Raw genomic sequence first — 18,527 nt, forward strand, 5'->3', positions numbered from 1 at the left:
CCACCACGCCTGGCTAATTTTTCTATTTTTTGTAAAGGTGGGATTTCTCCATGTTGCCCAAGCTGGTCTTGAACTCCTGAGCTCAAGTGATCCACACACTGTGGCCTCCCAAAGCGCAGGATTACAAGTGTGAGCCACCATGCCAGGCCCGGAAATCAAATTTTTTTTTTTTTGGAGATGCAGTCTTGCTCCGTCATCCAGGTTGGAGGGCAGTGGCGCCAATCTTGGCTCACTGCAACCTCTGCCTCCAGTTTCAAGCAATTCTCCCTGCCTCAGCCTCCCGAATAGCTGGAATTACAGGCACACGCCACCACGCCCAGCTAATTTTTTGTATTTTTAGTAGAGACGGGGTTTCGTCATGTTGGCCAGGCTGGTCTCAAACTCCTGGCCTCAGGTGATCTGCCCACCTTGGCTTCCCAAAGTACTGGGATTACAGGTGTGAGCCACTGCACCCAGCCTGGAAATCTATTTTAAATACAACATGGCCACTAAAGAACTTTATAGAACAAGGTAAAGTAATAAAGATTATCAAAATAAAGAATCATATTTTTAAAAATAAAATAGATGTTAATGCTAAGAGGATGAGAATGTGATGCCTGGATGCTCAGAAACTGCCTCTCAAATTCTGCATGTATTTTCTACAATTTCTACATCCCTAAGAGCTGAAAACCAATGTTTCATAACAGTAGAAGGTGGTCAACCCAAACACATTCTACAGCTTTTTAAGATCATACATATTAGTAAACCTGTTCTTCATGAGATGAGGGAGGGTATTCACGTGTTTGTCTCAAATAGGTTCCTGTCCATCATTCTCTACTTGCAACCAGATGAGCACTTCTCAAACTTTAATTTGTACATCAATCACCTGGGACCTCATTATGCCATTCAGTGTCTGCATAATTCCACATCCTACGCTCATATCTAGCTACCTACTCTCATCCTCATTTTTAAAAATCAAAACTTGTACTATTTAAAGAATTACTTCAGTGCAAAAACCTGTGAGGACCCTACCACCTCCATAATTCTGATTAGGAATAATACAATAGCCTATGACTATAATTGACCTTGGCAAGTGTCCCTTCCACACAGTATCCTGCTATAATGACACCGTTCCTCTTATCAGTACACCAGCTTTCAAATAACTCTCTGGATAAGCCACTTTGCATCATGCCTGGGGAGGCCATGACAACACTGGGACCAATGTCATCAAAATGATCCATGCTCTAAGAGAGAAAACAGAATGGGAAAAGTATGTTAGCTACCAGCAGCTGACAAAGCATTCTTTCTTTTTAAAGAATAACAACAGGCTAAGGAAGAGATTAATCACACTACTGAAAGGGCCTTCACAAGATCGGTACACATTTTAAGTTCAGTTACCAAGTTCCTAACAGTTTAGGCTAGGAATGGTAGAAAAACCAAGTAATAAAAAGCAGTCAGTTCATGCTGATCTTCAAAACCTTCTACTGGCAGCTAGAGAGCCATCAGAACCATCAGGACCATCTTTAGTGCCTACCAGGCAGGCAGAAAAGTAAAAGGAAGAGTCAAATGGGTCTTGATCTACCCAAGACACAACTCTGAAAAAATATTCCCAAAGACTCACAATGGCTTTGCATGCTCCATGAATATTTTGAGCTGGGCTGGAAATCAAAAAGTTTAACGCTGTTCTAGGGAGAACTTGTCTATAATCCTTAAGCAGTTAACTTAAAATATATACTTTATGAACAAAGCCTATTTACAACTGGAAGACCACTTTTAAATTATTTCAGATATCAATTGAGTTCAAGCATCAATTGAGTTAAACAGTATTTTTTAAATTAAATAAAATCAGATTTTATTGAATGCTTCTAGAAAAGTATATAAAAATTTTCATATATAGAATTTGCAGCACTAATCAAAAAGATGATTTGGTTTGAGTGAGAAGAGAAACTTAAATACATAATACAAGATACTTTTCTCCTCAGAACTTTTTATTCCTACAGCAAAAGAGATAAGTATTATAAATACTGAGAACACATGGCTACTTGGGGTAAGTGGCAAAATCTGTTGAAGCAAAAAAAGAACGTCAGCTGCTGAAGTTTTGTTTTCCTGCAGAAAAACGACACCAGCTAGAGAAGAGGTAAGACTCCAGCAAGAGGAATTCAGCCAGAGTCACTGACACGCACTGTCTATGATTTTCATCTTATTTTTATAGACACAGGGTCTCATTATCTTGCCCAGGCCGGTCTCAAACTCCTGAGTTCTAGTGATCCTCCTGCCTCGGACTCCCAAAAGGCTAAAATTATAGCCATGAGCCATCACTTGCGGCCTCGTACCTCCTACTCCTAATGACTGATTTGGTTTTATCCATCCTTGTCTTTCTTCCACAAGCACTCACCTTGAGGTTACTAATGTGTTTGAAAACAAAGGGATTATTGATGTTGATCTGTTTGCGGATTTTGTCATTCATGGCATTTACGTATGTCTGGTACACTGCCATACACTTCTTGGCCAAAGATGATGCATAGTATATTGGAATGTCATGTAGTTCTGGGTGATTCTGCCAGTACTCATCTAGAGAGATTTTGCAAGAAACAAACATCACTTTGTTACATGGGGTAAATAGTTCAAATAATAAATGATACACATAGAAACAAGAAATGATACACACACAACCAAGAAATAAGGCACATAACTATATTTTAAAGAGTTTAAGCAAAATTATCCTGGTTGTAACTAACTTAAATTTACAAAACCAAAACTTACTTCTAAATGGCACATGACCTAAAAAAGAATGCTGTGATCATAGTCCAAAGATGTGGAGCCTTTTAAAAATGACTCAGTAGGCCGGGCGTGGTGGCTCAAGCCTGTAATCCCAGCACTTTGGGAGGCCGAGATGGGCACATCACGAGGTCAGGAGATCGAGACCATCCTGGCTAACATGGTGAAACCCCGTCTCTACCAAAAAAATACAAAAAATTAGCCGGGCGAGGTGGCGGGCACCTGTAGTCCCAGCTACTCGGGAGGCCGAGGCAGGAGAATGGCCTAAACCCGGGAGGCGGAGCTTGCAATGAGCTGAGATCCAGCCACTGCACTCCAGCCTGGGCGACAGAGCGAGACTCCGTCTCAAAAAATTAAAAAAAAAAAAAAAAAAAAAAAAATTACTCAGTATAAATTTACACTGAAGTCTATAACTTATTGTCATAACGAGACACTAAATAATAAATTTTTATTTAAATGTATTAGAAAAACATATTAGAAAAAATTCTGTGGTTTTAAATAAAAATGTATTATTAATATTTCAAACAGATTTATTGAGTGCTAATTACAAAATAGAATTGCCAAGAGTTCACCAATTTTGAACACTTAAAAAAAAAAGTAGTCGTATTATGCTATTATTGTTTTTTTTTGTTTTTGTGTTTTATACCCAGGCTGTCGACCAGCCTTGAGGGTAGTGATGTAATCATGGCTCATGGCAGCCTCAACCTCTTAGGTTCAAGTGATCCTCCCGTGTCAGCCTTCTGAGTAGCTGTGACTACAGGAGTGTGCTACCACACTCGGCTAATTTTTTTTTTTTTTTTTTTTTTTTGAGACTGGGTCTCACTATGTTGCTCAGGCTGGTCTCAAACTCTGGACTTAAGTGATCCTCCTGCCCAGCCTCCCAAAGTGCTGGGATTACAGGCATGAGCCACCACACTCAGCCATGCTTGTATTTTTAAAAAACTACTAACCAGTTTCTGATAATTAAAGAAAGCAGTGAGTAATATACCTTCAAAAAAAGACTTACGTTAAAGGAAAAGCGCTCATTAAATCCCAAAATTTTATCAAGGTAGTATGGCTGAAAGACACCCTTTATTCTAATAGGTGCCTCTGTGGTTTGAAAATGTATTATATGCCTATTATATTACTTGCATCTATAATTTCTAATTTTCAAAACAACTTACGAAGACTTATCACCATCTTAACTAGCAAACTAAGGGTAAAACAAAAGGCTGAATATTGTGTGAATTTTGTTCTTCCATTTGATGTATCAATGATAATTCTATATGAGGACAAAAACTTTGTCACGTGTGTTACAAATAAATTTCCTGCTTTGTCTTCTAGTTTATCCCATTCATGATTCGTTTCTCTTATGATTTCTTAGATACCCTAAAGCGGATTACATCCCACAACCACGCCACCATTTCTTGTTTTGTTGTGCGTGTGTTTATGAACAAATTTTGAAGATTAAAAAAGTTAAATAATTTGCCCAAGGTCATATGGCTGTAGCCATATGATAGATTTGATCTGAAACACAGATAAGATTTGAAAGCAGCTGTCCTTTCTATTATACTATATTACAAGGGAGGCTTTAAGGAAAAAGGGCAACCAGTTGCAAAGAGCAGATGGTAGAACTGCCAGATAAAAATATCAAATACCCAGTTAAACTTGAATTTCACGTGAACAACAAAAGATTTTTAGTATAAGAATATATACTAACGAGACCAGCCTGGCCAATGTGGTGAAATCTCGTCTCTACTAAAAATACAAAAATTAGCCAGGCATGGTGGCGCATGCCTGTAATCCCAGCTACTCAGGAGGCTAAGGCAGGAGAATAGCTTGAACCCGGGAGGCGGAGGTTGTGGTGAGCCGAGATCACGCCAAGCTGAGATAGTGCCACTGCTCTCCAGCCTGGGTGACAGGGTGAGACTCTATCTCAAAAAAAAAAAAAGAGAAAGAATATATATTAAATATTTGGTACACTTATATTAAAACATGATTATTTATCTGAACCTAAAATTTAATGAGTTGTCCTCTAGTTTTATTTGCTAAATCTGGCAATCCAATTTGATGGTGGCAACATTGTTTCAACTTCCTAACTTCTCTGCTCTTCATCTTACTGGTCACAAAGACTTCGACTTCAAGGCTTCTTTTTTTTTTTTTTTTTTTGAGACGGAGTCTGGCTCTGTCACCCAGGCTGGAGTGCAGTGGCCGGATCTCAGCTCACTGCAAGCTTCGCCTCCCGGGTTTACGCCATTCTCCTGCCTCAGCCTCCCGAGTAGCTGGGACTACAGGCGCCCGCCACCTCGCCCGGCTAGTTTTTTGTATTCTTTAGTAGAGACGGTGTTTCACTATGTTAGCCAGGATGGTCTCGATCTCCTGACCTTGTGATCCGCCCGTCTCGGCCTCCCAAAGTGCTGGGATTACAGGCTTGAGCCACCACGCCCAGCCGACTTCAAGACTTCTAAGGACGAATTTGACTTGCAGTTAGGAAGGAGGACTAATCAAGATCAGAAGACTGAATTATATTCGGATTTGGGAAATTCAGCTTCTAGAAGTCCTATCTGTTACAGATTTGCTTTTCATCTGGGGTCATTTCTTCCAACTTTCCTTCTGTTTTCCTTTTCAGTGTAACAGGGATACTATTTTTTTCTCCTCCTCACCGAGATGGCAGAATAGAGAGGAAGAGGTAAGATGCAAGCATTTCTAGTGCTTCACACAGAGGTTACATACATGCAAAGCACCCATTTTATTATTTGTTTTTTTTTTTTTTTTTTTTTTTTTTTTTTTTTTTTTTTAGACAGGGTCTCAGTCTGTCGCCCAGGCTGGAGTGCAGTGGCACAATCTCGGCTCACTGTAACCTCTGCCTCCCAGGCTCAAGTGATCCTCCCACCTCAGCCTCCCAGGTAGCTGAGGGACAACAGGTGTGCACCACCATACCCAGCTAATTCTTTGTATTTTTTGTAGAGACAGGGTCTTGCCTTGTTGCCCAGGCTGGTCTCAAATTCCTGGGCTCAAGTGATCTTCCACCCTCAGCCTCTCAAAGTGTTGGAATTAGGGATTACAGGCATGAGCCACTATGCCTGGCTGCAAAGCACCTTCTTTTATTCTTTAATAAGAGTGGTTTTCCCAAATAGATCACAGAATATGAGGTAGAAGGGATCATTAAGTACAAATGTATGCTAAAAAGTAACAACCATTGTTCCTCTTATTACAAAAAGTTATATACATGTTCATTGAAGTACTTGTAAAATGGAGAAAAGCAGAAAACAAAAAATATCACCCATATTCTCACTATCTAGATTTAGTATTTTTTCGGTCATTTGTGTGTGCATTTTTTACCTAACTAGGATCAGAGTACATATAGGTTTTTTTGTTTGTTTGTTTGTTTTCAAGTCTCGCTCTGTCAGCCAGGCTGGAGTGCACTGGCGCAATCTCAGCTCACTGCAACCTCTGCCTCCCAGGATCAAGCAATTCTCATGCCTCAGCCTCCAGAAAAGCTGGGACTACATGCGTGCGCCACCATACCTGGCTCATTTTTCTATTTTTGGTAGAGACAAAGTTTCATCACGATAGCCAGGCTGGTCTTGAACTCCTGGCGTCAAGTGATCTGCCCACCTCACCCTCCCTAAGTGCTAGGATTACAGGCCTGAGCCACCACGCCCGGCACAGAGTCCATACAGTTTTGAACTCTACTTTTTTGGTTGACTTAATATATTATGTGAAAGTATGTAATTACTCATCTGTAACACAATTTTTTCCTATAATGTTATATTTACTGACATGGTATTTCTTTGAAAATACTAAAATGATGAATACCTTTCTTGACAAAATTTTCTGTACATCTCATTTATTTCCCAGAAGCGGAACTGCTGGCCAAAGGGTACACATATTTTAAGACTTCTCATGGCCACCAGAAGGGGACGCCAGTTCACATTCCCAGCGGCAGTGCATGAGAATTGCTGTTTTCCTAGGCTATTCCTAGATCCAAATCCCTAGTTTTTTTTTTTTTGTTTTTTTTTTTTTTGAGACGGAGTCTCACTCTGTCGCCCAGGCTAGAGTGCAGTGGTACAATCTCAGCTCACTGCAACCTCCACCTCCCAGGTTCAAGCAATTCTCTGCCTCAGCCACCTGAGCAGCTGGGATTACAGGCATCCGTCACCATGCCCGGCTAATTTTTGTATTTTTAGTAGAGATGGGGTTTCACCATCTTGGTCAGGCTGGTCTTGAACTCCGGATCTCATGATCTACCCAAATCAGCCTCCCAAAGTGCTGGGATTACAGGTGTGAGCCACCGCGCCCGGCCCCAAATCCCTATTTTTAAATGAAGAAAACTGAAGTCCAGGATGGTGGAATGACTCATCCAAGACCATGTTATTATCCTGATAAAATGACAAGATTTTAATCATCTCCTAAATAGAAAGGAAATGGCATACCCAGAATCAAGAGCAGCTCCTGAGCCCTTCCAAGAGCGAAGACAGGAATGAGACCCCTGCCTCCTCTGTTTACAATGTCGTGGACAGTGTTACAGAATCTTGCCTCTCGCTCTTCACGTTTCTCATGGATGTGGGTCCCATAAGTAGATTCCTAAATAACATATTAGAAGTGTGAGACTAAAACCGATGATCCCCAAAGAATTCAAAAGTTAAACATCAGTGAAATGCTGAGGGGCTAAGCAATTCACTTCTCCATTAGCATGTCATTTACTCGAACATGTGTTGTCATAATAGCAATTGGGAAGAGCAAGCAAGAATGCTAGAATTCAGGCCCAGCGCAGTGGCTCACAACTGTATCACAGCACTTTGGGAAGCCAAGGCAAGTGGATCACCTGAGGTCAGGAGTTCAAGACCAGCCTGGCCAACGTGGCGAAACCCTGTCTCTACTAAAAATACAAAAGTTAGCTGGGCATGGTGGTGGGCGGTTGTAATCCCAGCTACTCCAGAGGCTGAGGCAGGAGAATAGCTTGAACCCAGGAGGAGGTTGCAGTGAGCTGAGATTGCACCATTGCACTCTAGCCTGGTCGACAGAGCAAGACTCCATCTAAAAAAAATACAATTTAACAACAACAACAAAACAGGCCAGGCATGGTGGCTCATGCCTGTAATGCCAGCATTTTGGGAGGCCAAGGCAGGTAGATCTTCTGAGGTCAGGAGTCCAGCCTGACCAACATGATGAAAGCCCGTCTCTACTAAAAATACAAAAATTAGCTGGGCATGGTAGTGCACGCCTTGTAATCCCAGCTATTCAGAAGGCTGAGGCAGGAGAATCACTTGAACCTGGGAGGCAGAGGTTGCAGTGAGCCGAGATCGCGTCACTCACTCCAGAGTGAGACTCCATCTCAAAAAACAAAACAAAACAAAACAAAACAAAGAATGCCAGAATTCAAATCTAAGTAAGAAGAACATTTTATAAAATGGAATCAGGAAATAGTCCAAAACTGTATTTTCTTCCCATGTCCATTTTGCTTTCCATTAGGAAGAAAAAGGTTATTTCTCCTACCTCTGATAAGTCAAAGCTTTTAAAATAGAAATAGATGTTGTTTCTTATACTTCTGCTTAAGAATATCCTTAAAGTCTTACTAGGTGTGGTCCACTGACCAGAAGATTGACATCCCTTTGGAGCTTATCAGAAGTGCAAAATCTCAGACCCCAGCCCAGACATACTGAATCAGAATTTGTACCTTAGCAATATCATCAGATGATTATATGCATATTAAAATTTGAAGCACTCCTTTAAAGTATGGTACTATGAAAATAACTACTTTTTCTGAGGGTTCAAAAATGAATCTTCCCTTAATTTAAGTTTATATGCTGGGCATACCATGAGCAGAGTCCAATGTAATCTGCTGACATGTTGCTTATGCACTGCAGTGTGTACTGGCCCACATGCCTGGACAGCTGGAGAATGTGGTAGGTGGTGGAGGAGAAACAGACAACTCTTCCTCCTTGAACCACATACACCTGATGTTCTTATATATATCAAAAGCCTGCAAGATTTCTCTCCCAACCCCTGACTCTACCGTCAGCAACACACTCCCAAGCTGCCCCCAAAGAGCTTCGGTACACAGTCCATTTTTTTGCTCCCCTGGGACTTGCAACCTAGTAGGCAGACAGGACACACAGATAAACAAAACGATAAGTTAGCATGGACTAAGGGTCTGAGGACAGTCACCGTGGCAAAGGCAGTGAGGTCACGCCATTTCCAAAATGACCCATAGATGTTCTTCTACACATTGTCATCTAGAAAAATATATTTAGGAGACAGGGAGAAGGCACACCCAGTGAAAATGATCCTGCCCAAAGACGGCCTGACGATCCTGCCCAGAGACAGCCTGGTGCCTCTGATACTAGACTAGAGTTAATGCATTTAACAACAAGAAAGTGAAGCTGCACTACAAAAAGAAGTGCCTGCCCCAATTTTTTTTTGAGACTGAGTCTTGCTTTGTAGCCCAGGCTCAAGTGCAGCAGCGTGATCTTGGCTCACTGTAGCCTCCACCTTCTGGGTTCAAGTGATTCTTGTGCCTCAGCCTCCCCAGTACCTGGGACTACAGGTGTGCACCACCACACCCAGCTAATTTTTGTATTTTTTTTTAGCAGACATGGGCTTTCACCATGTTGGCCAAGCTGGTCTCTAACTCCTGGCCTTAAGTGATCTACCCACCTCGGCCTTCCAAAGCACTAAGATTACAGGTGTGAGCCACTGTGCCTGGCCACCAATTTTCTTATATTAAAAAAAAAGATAAGTTTATATCCAATAACATGTTATGAAAGTGAGATCACAATATTATTTTCCAAAAGAAAAAAATCTGCTTACATTACATTGATTACAATATAGCACATTAATACTTACAATGATAAGAATATCAGGCTTAATGTTAGGAATTTCAGCTGCCATTAAGTGTCTATCTTCTTGTCTTGAGAAATCACCTGTGTACAAAAGCTATGAAAAAGATAAAACTAGAAAGTTAGGATTTGGGGAAGGCTTCATTTTGCTAGTGAATAGATTAAACTCATGAAATCCAAAAGTGCAGTTACAGTTTTTAAAAAGTCTAAAACTGATGAAATTTACATGCAGTGCTTGTGTCGAATTCAAAATGTGTAGTTTAGTTAGTAAATGGTCCAGTGCTTCAATTATTTCATCTAGTAAATGGGAATAATCTATTCCCAGTATCATCTCACAAAGATAACCTATATAACATTAATCCACTTGAGAAGTGCTCTGAACTTCTTAGAGAAAAAGGGCATGCTGACAAGGAAAGGAGTGCACTGAAGTACATGGTCTAAAACCAGAGATAAAATCGTAAGAAGGTCTGCATCAAATTCCAAGAGAATTCACATCGGCATTTGTGCTACTTATTTTTTGTGCCCTGGAGCAAACTGCAAGAATAAGAGATTCAGTGATATATTTTACAATTCAATGTCTAAAAGTTCCAAATGTAGAAGCAGCTGTGAAAAATTTAGGACGTTACACTAGAGCATCGGTTCTCAACTCTAGCTGCACGTTAGAATCACCTAGAAAACTCAAAAAGGAAAAGGCCAAGCTACACCTCCAGATTTTGATTCAATAGTTACTTTTCAACAGCTCCCTAAGAGATTCTTACGTGCAGCCAGAGTTCAAAGCCGCTGCTCTGGAGTCTAGAAACCTAGTAGTCCACCCACATTTGCAGAAGTTCAAGGGTTCCCTAAAGATCTTTCCTAATTAACCCCTTTTACTCTTGCAGTCCACTCTGCTTAGGGGCTTATCTGTGAATCCTAAGACATCAGGGGGACATGAATATCAAATTGTGTTTTATTTTTAAATGAATGCAGCCACAAAGACACCTCTTCCCTAACCAGTTTTCTAAAGGAAACTGAATCCTTTAGAATTCAGGGAATTCCTTTCTGAGGTGTTTATTTTACCCCTTTCTCAGTCGTTAAAATTTTTTTTTTTCTCAGTCTTGATACAGAAAGTATTGTAATGGAGGTAGGAACTACGATATTTAAAAGGAAAAAGTGTTAACTGTATTTTCATCTTATGATTCAGTGTTCTGACACTTTTGCAAGTCTTAGGGAATTTTTTTTTCAATAGTACTTGGTGGCACAAAGCTCTGTACTGATTTCTCTGGGGAGAAAAGCGCCAGAGCCAGAGGGTACCTTCACGCCTGCGATCTCAATCATGAACATGGCGGCTCCTAGGACGTGCCCTGCATGGTAACACCAAAACTTGATTCCTGCAACTTCCTTAACTTCATGAAAGTTGATAGTTTCAATTTTGTCCATGCTTTCTTCCAAATCCGTCTCGGTATACAACATGTCGTCCGCTGATATGTTACTAAATTTTGAAAGATGTCAGCAAAAACAATTAAGTCAGATTTTTTAAAAAGCCTTTGAACACAAAGAAATTGTGGATAACATATCCATGATGGTATTTCTTCAAAATATATTGCATGAATTATGCTATTTAAAATTTTTTAGAGATTTTGTGTATTTTTTTTTTTACTCTATTGTGTATATAGCCACAAAACTTGATTTTAAACAAACCACACAGGAAATTAAGATACTGTGCTCAAAGTACTCTCAATTTTCAGTAATACATACAGTAAATTAAGACAAAATACTCTTTAGGAGAGTATTCTCAAATTTTTTCCCACCCCAACACTCCTGAAAGATGTAACACACTCACATACATTGAACCATGGCAGATATTTCTCACATTAGGATGAGAAAAGATTTTTCTACAAAGTCTAGCACAGCCTTTCTTCTGAAAATTATGTTAATGTACTTATAAAAAAGGAAGAGAGAATAGTGGTTAAGGACACTGACTCGGGAGCCAGATTGTTTGGGTTCAAATCCTCGCTCTGTCTCTTACTGTGACAATTTTGGGCAAATAACCTAACCTTGCTGTGCCTCAGTTTCATCATCTATAAAATGGAATTTATAATAGAACCTACATCTTGAGTTGGTGTGAAGATTAAATATATTTATCTCCCAGATGGGTGCGGTGGCTCACGCCTGTAATTCCAGCACTCTGGGAGGCCACGGCAGACGGATCACTTGAGGTCAGGAGTTCAAGACCAGGCTGGCCAACATGGTAAAACTCCTTCTCTACTAAAAATACAAAAATTAGCCAGGCATGGTGGCACGCACTGCATGCCTATAATCCTAGCTACTGGGGAGACTGAGGAATGAGAATTGCCTGACCGGGAGCGGAGGTTGCAGTGAGCCAAGATAGTGCCACTGCACTCCAGCCTGGTCAACAGCCCAAGACTCCATCTCAAAAAAAAAAAAAAATATATATATATATATATAAATATATATATATAATATACATGTGTATATATAATATATATACGTGTATTATATATGTATATATAATATATATAAAATATGTATCTTTTGTGTGTGAAGTTAATATACATTAGGAATTTAGGATTGGGCCTAATACGTGGTAAGCATTATTGAAGTGTTAATGAGTGTTACCACAATTAAGCATAACTCTTCCAATCCAGCCTAATGAAGTTTTAAAAGGACACAAAAGCTATATAAAGACTTCAAGGCCAGGCCAGTGACTCATGCCTGTAATCCCAGCACTCTGGGAGGCCATGGCAGGAGGATCACTTGAGCCCAGGAGTTTGAGACTAGTTTGGGCAACATAAGACCCCATCTCTTCAAAAAGCAAAAAACCTCTGCTGGGTGTGGGGGCACACGCCTGTAGTCTCAGCTGCTTGGGAGGCTGAGGTGAAAGGACTGCTTGAGCCCAGGTGGTTGAGGCTGCAGTGAGCTGTGATCGCACCATTGCACTCCAGCCTAGATGACACAGCAAGATCCTGTCTCAAAAAAACCTTCAAGGTCAGGAAGGTGCTAGAAACACAACAGGTTTCAATGACCTTGTTAATGAATGATGAAATTACTAATATCCTTATACATGAAAAGAGAGCACCTCATTTTAAAACACAAAATGGTCCATATCTTGAACCATATGTACTATAAAGAGCCAAAGTCGTGTATAATCTAATAAAGTAATTTACCTAACTTTGACATAATCGGAAAGAAGCCATCTATAAATAGCTTTTGTGGCATGAGTCATAAATGTTCTTCCTTTGAAACTTGTCTTCTGTAGAAACCAGGGCAGAGCTCCACAGTGATCCAAATGGAAACTTAAAAAGAAAGAGGCTGCATTAATTCTTAAAATTATTATCCATCGGATACCATGTAATGAAACTGTTGCTTACTGTACAAAACAAGTTTTATATAAACAACTATGTACTGACACTTTCAGAAAACCAAGAGTTGGTATGTGTAGAAGGAAGAAGTAACACATACAGTTTTAATATGGAAGAAAGATGTTTAAAGTATCGTTTTTAAACAGCAAAAAAACTTTATTAGTGAACAATTAGGGACGAAGAAGAATATCCCAAACTTACTCTTGGCAGCCAGAATTACAGCAAACATCTTAGCAGAATAAAGTTGAAACATGGGTATCTCCCTGAGGTCACTGTCTTGTCACATTTTTCTATATGAGCTCTATGTAAAAATAGTTTCAATAAAGTTGAAATGGTGTTCTTATAGAAACATGTGACAAAACAGTGACCTCAAGGACATACCCTGGAAAAGGGCTTTCTTAGTCTCAAGTTTTACAATGATTCAAGTTCTGTACTATCTCCTTCTCACGTACTCACTGAACTTATATATAGAGATAGGTAAGTTTTTCATAGTAAACTTCTCTAGCCTCTGATGCCATTATGGAGTGCTGGTTTAGACTTAGATATCTGCAATATGCTTCCCAGCAAAAAACACTCTTTTAAAAAACCAAACTCTCAAAATCTAGTAAGGAATGAGCTTGACGGTAAAAGTCCGTGAAAAACAGCGTCATTAATAAAGGGAAAAACGTACTGACTAATTAATAGGAGATCAATCTCAGCTGGATCAATTAAATCAATATAAGGAAGAGCATCCATTCCTTCTAGGCCAGGGTGGATCCCACAGTCCAGCTGAAAGAGAGAGGAAAAGAGATCACAATCTCCTGTGTGTTTTATTAACATTCATTCAGCAAATAGACAATAATTCTAGATCTATCACCCACATACTCAGGATAGACTCCGGACACTAGCACTTGGAACATGATTCTTATTAAAAGTGGCAAATATGCCATTAACAATTCTAACTTCCCAACAAATTTAAAATTTAGCTCACATTTAGGGGTCACAGGATGCAAAGTACAAAACAGCTTCTTTCCAACTACTTTGGGTCGTCATTCTAACAATGAATTAAATATTTTTCAAAAACTTCGATATCAGAAGATTAAAATTTAAAAAGTTTATAGATTTACTACTACCAGATCTTGTGAGAAGATCATAATTAGAAATGGGAAATTTACCTGATCAGGATAATTTAAATATTTTTAAGGAATTAGGGAACAAATTCTTAAGACTCGGTCACTAAAGTTACTTATTTTTATGGCGTTACTACCAAATTAACACAATAGATGACTAAAAAGATGACTATGTCTGACCTATTCATATTCTTTTCAGATTGGGAAGAGTTGAGAAGAGAAATCAAAGGAACATGAGACACAGAACTGACTTTCTAATGAGTACCTTAGAATGAAACCATCTCCTCTAACCCCTCTACTTTTCAGGCTTAGAGAAGCAGAGTGACTTATCCAAGGCCGGCAGCCCCAGTGGGACTTGGGCATCCAACCTTCTCTAGGCCAAGGCTTGATCCCCACATGCTGGAGGTGGCTAGAGCTCTCAATGTGTTCAGTGATTGGGCCCTTGGATCTTCCACTTGGGATGGGGCAGTTAGGCTGCCTGAACCCTTCAGGAGTGGAAGAGGGACTTCGAAGAAGTAACAGTTCAACAGATCTAGCTGACAATTTTACAGTCATAGAATATATCTTCTTAATCAACTAAATTACTAAGTAGAAGTATGTATTAGTTTTTCTCATTAACATTATACAGCATAGATTGCATGCACTATAACATTTTTCTGGCAGCTAAAAAGATAACTAGTCTACGAGAAAAGACTAACACCCAATACAGACAGAGCCATATTATTAAACTGAGTACAAAAATAGTAATTACCATTATTTTTCTTCCTTTGAACTCGAGAATAATACATGATCTTCCTACTTCTTGCCCAGCTCCACTGTAAACATTCAAGGGGAGAAAAAAAAAGGATTTAAAAAAACATCAAAACCAAGTTCAATAAACTTACTTTTTTACAATGTGCGCTACATCCCATCTGACGACAGCACCTCACTGAAAAATTCTGAGACATAAGAGAGTTCTACAAAATTACAAAGGCAGGGAAGAACAGTGTCCACGTGGGAAAAGATGAAAACTGATCCTTGGGAGTCCAGGGATCTCGCAGTTGTTAAAATTGAGAGAGAAGGCGGTAGAGATCCCAGAAGCCCAAAGGTTTGGGCTTGATTTAAATTCAATTTTCTGAATTTTAGGATTAAATTATGATGTATTTAAAATGTAAAATAGCAGTTACGCAGATTATGTAATAATACTTTTAGAATTAGCACTTAAGTAGAAAGCCATAAGCATATCAACACTGTCATCTTCTTTAAGATCATAATCTGTATTTGCCAAATGGTTTAAATTTAAATGGCTGGGCGCGGTGGCTCGTAATCCCAGCACTTTGGGAAGCCGAGGCGGGCAGATCACTAGGTCAGGAGATCGAGACTATCTTGGCTAACACAGTGAAACCCTGTGTCTACTAAAAATACAAAAAATTAGCCAGGCATCGTGGTGGGCGCCTATAGTCCCAGCTACTCGGGAGGCTATGGCCGGAGAACGGAGTGAACCCGGGAGGCGGAGCTCGCAGTGAGCAGAGATCGTGCCACTGCACTCCAGCCTGGGCGACAGAGCGAGACTCTGTCTTAAAAAAAAAAAAAAAAAATTTTAAATACTTATTCATACTGTGAATTTCAATCGCTTTTCCTTCTACTTTCTGTTATTTCAGCATATTTTATACTAAGTACTTAAATAATTTTTGTTTCTTCTTAAATTAATAATTTCAGCCATAATTAGCAATGGTCACAAGGCACACTTCAAGTTACACCTCACTTTTCAAATCCCTCACCTTCCTTGATGCCTTTCCCCAATCATTCTAGCTCACAATTCACTCACTCACTCAACATTAAGCAGCTTCTATTTGCCAAGCACTGTATTAAGTGCGTAGGACATGGAAATGCCTTACAGGGACCCTGACCTCAAGGAACTCATTCAGATGGACATGCAATGGACCTCTCCCCAAACTGAGATCCTACCTCCGAGCAGGTGTTGATAGAGAAGATCAAACAACTGTGGACGAGAGCTGCCATAAACTCCTGGCCTTCCACTTTTAATCAGTTTTTGTTTTTAATTATTGTGGATACCCTGGCCTTGCACTTTAACTGGCCCTCAATGTTGCCTAGCTGTTTTCTCCATCTCATTTCCATACCAACTATTTTTTTTTTTTTTTTTTTTTTTTTTTTTTTTTTTGAGACGGAGTCTCGCTGTGTCTCCCAGGCTGGAGTGCAGTGGCGTGATCTCGGCTCACTGCAAGCTCCGCCTCCCGGGTTCACGCCATTCTCCCGCCTCAGCCTCCCAAGTAGCTGAGACTACAGGCGCCCGCCACCACGCCCGGCTAGTTTTTTGTATTTTTAGTAGAGATGGGGTTTCACCATGTTAGCCAGGATAGTCTCGATCTCCTGACCTCGTGATCCACCCGCCTCGGCCTCCCAAAGTGCTGGGATTACAGGCTTGAGCCACCGCGCCCGGCCACCAACTATTTTCAAACTTTCTCCCCTTTCCCACATTTTCCAACCCTCTATCCTCTTCTTCACTTGAGGTATGGGCCATCTTCTGCATCAAAAAAATAAACAGTCCATTTGTAAATTTCCTCAACTTCATGTTGGTACAATAATTAAAAATGCATGTACCAACAGGGTACCAACCTGCCCACATCTGTCTCCTTCCATTTCTCCTCTATAGATAGAACAGACCTCTCTTCCCACGACGAATCTTTCCACCATTCTACTCTATGTACTCCCTCCATTCTTCTGAGGAACTGAACACTGCTGTGTCACTGACATTTTCCTCACTGTCTGCTCTTTACCATCCAATCCAAATTGAAATACACTACAGCCATGTTCATCCCCAAATTAAAATCCCTTGACTCTCATCTCCTTTAGTTCCCACTTCATTCTTTCCCCAGCCCGCCTCCTAGGGCAGTGGACCCTCCTGTACTTCCTCACCTTCCACTCACTCCTCAATTCACTCTCCTCTGGCTCTTACTAATCACTTTTCTGAAACTATCCTTGCTGCTCCGTAGTCATTTCAGTCTTTTTTTTTTTTTTTTTTTTTTTTGGGACAAGGTCCCCCTATGTTGCCCAGTTGGCCTCCAACTCCTGGGCTCAAGTGATCCTCCTGCCGCAGCCTCCCAAATAGCTGGAACTATAGGTGTCAGTCCCTATCTTGTTCTCTTGGCAGCCTTTGTCATTCATAAGGAGTACTTGCTCCTTCCTCAAGCACCTCTCCCTTGGCTTCTCTGACGTGATGCTCTCATCCTGTCTTGCTGGCTTTCCTGTTTCCTTCACATATTCAGCCACCTCTGCCCACCCTTTAAATGTTGATATTCCGAGGGTTTGCTCCTTGGCCAATTTCTCAATCTTCATTCTCATCTTTCTGACATGCTAAGGACTTCCAAGCCCGTATTCGTAACCCAGATTGTTCTTCTGAATTCCAGACCTTTAATACATACACGGGACACTAGGTATCTCTACTAGGATCTCTCCCGGGACTTCATATTCAATATGCCAAACTGGTTTCCACCACATGCCCCCTACTTGCTCTGCTTTCTTCCTGAAATGCTTTGTCTTCAGATATTGATGTGGTTGGCTCCTTTGTATCATTTGGGTCTCAGTTCCAATGTCACCTTCTCAGATGCTTTCTCTTGACTACCTCCTCTAATTTGCCCTTCACAGCAAGCCGCAACCCAGCATCATGTTATCTTAATACTTACAACTACATGAAGTTATTGTATCCACTTATGTCTTGCTTCAGGCTACTAAATGAAAGCTTCCTAAGAACAGAGGCATTGTCCCCCTTATTCACTGCTGTATTGCTACAGTACCTGGCATGTAGTAAATCACAAAAAATACTTATTGAATGAATAAAACTCCTCAATTTTGAACCTTGGAAAGATTACGCTAAATGAAAGATGCCAGAGACAAAAGACTATGTATTGTATGATCGCACTTCTATGAAATGTCCACAACAGGCAAATCTGTAGAGAAGTAGATTAGTGGTTGCTAAGGTCTGGAGAGGTAGTGGGGATTGTCCATGACTGCTAATGAATACAAGGTATCTTTTGGGAGTGATGAAAATGTTCTGGAATGAGAGAGGGGTGATGGTTGTATAACTCTATGTTAAGAACGACTGAGAGTTGTATGGTATATAAATTGTGAGTTGTATGGTATGTAAACTGTATCTCAATAAAGCTGTTATGAAACAACCGAACTCCCAAATTTACTCCAGAGTTGCCCCACTTCCTACACTCCTAGAGTGAAGAACACTACCCTTTCCCAACTGCCAAACTTAGGAATCCGAGTCATCATAACATCCTCTCTGCCCTGCCTTCCCTCCCCACAACCACCCTTCCAGATACAGCTGATCAGCCACAAAATCCTGAAGATCTCATTTGCGTACTCTCTCACACTCATGTCACTCACTACAGGCTCTGATCACCTAGACTTGGAATCTTTCAATGATATCTTACTGAACCTGCTCTACTCAATCCATCCTTTTATTCAGCTGCTAC

General features: G+C 40.4%; 2 protein-coding genes across 5 annotated transcripts in view; both read right to left on the minus strand.

The window, feature by feature from the left end:
- IAH1 (isoamyl acetate hydrolyzing esterase 1 (putative)) overlaps positions 1-18,527 on the minus strand; it is a 359,243-nt gene that overhangs the window by 46,438 nt on the left and 294,278 nt on the right. The window lies entirely within an intron of this gene.
- The window catches only part of CPSF3 (cleavage and polyadenylation specific factor 3), a 51,750-nt gene that overhangs the window by 31,287 nt on the left and 1,936 nt on the right, over positions 1-18,527 (minus strand). For 2 of the 4 annotated variants that reach the window (XM_050753903.1, XM_050753904.1), the window contains exons 2-9: positions 14,798-14,861; positions 13,608-13,705; positions 12,743-12,871; positions 10,869-11,046; positions 9,586-9,675; positions 7,173-7,323; positions 2,375-2,550; positions 1,065-1,223 (exon numbers count right to left, since the gene is read on the minus strand). In XM_050753903.1, the coding sequence (XP_050609860.1) occupies positions 1,065-1,223; positions 2,375-2,550; positions 7,173-7,323; positions 9,586-9,675; positions 10,869-11,046; positions 12,743-12,871; positions 13,608-13,705; positions 14,798-14,861 (1,045 nt within the window). Of the gene's footprint in view, positions 1-1,064; positions 1,224-2,374; positions 2,551-7,172; positions 7,324-9,585; positions 9,676-10,868; positions 11,047-12,742; positions 12,872-13,607; positions 13,706-14,797; positions 14,862-17,326; positions 18,331-18,527 lie in introns of those variants that run through there. The other 2 variants (XM_050753905.1, XM_050753906.1) reach the window with 2 other exon arrangements.

This window comes from Macaca thibetana, chromosome 13 (assembly GCF_024542745.1).
Source record: "Macaca thibetana thibetana isolate TM-01 chromosome 13, ASM2454274v1, whole genome shotgun sequence".
In the NCBI taxonomy this organism is placed as follows: Eukaryota; Metazoa; Chordata; class Mammalia; order Primates; family Cercopithecidae; genus Macaca; species Macaca thibetana.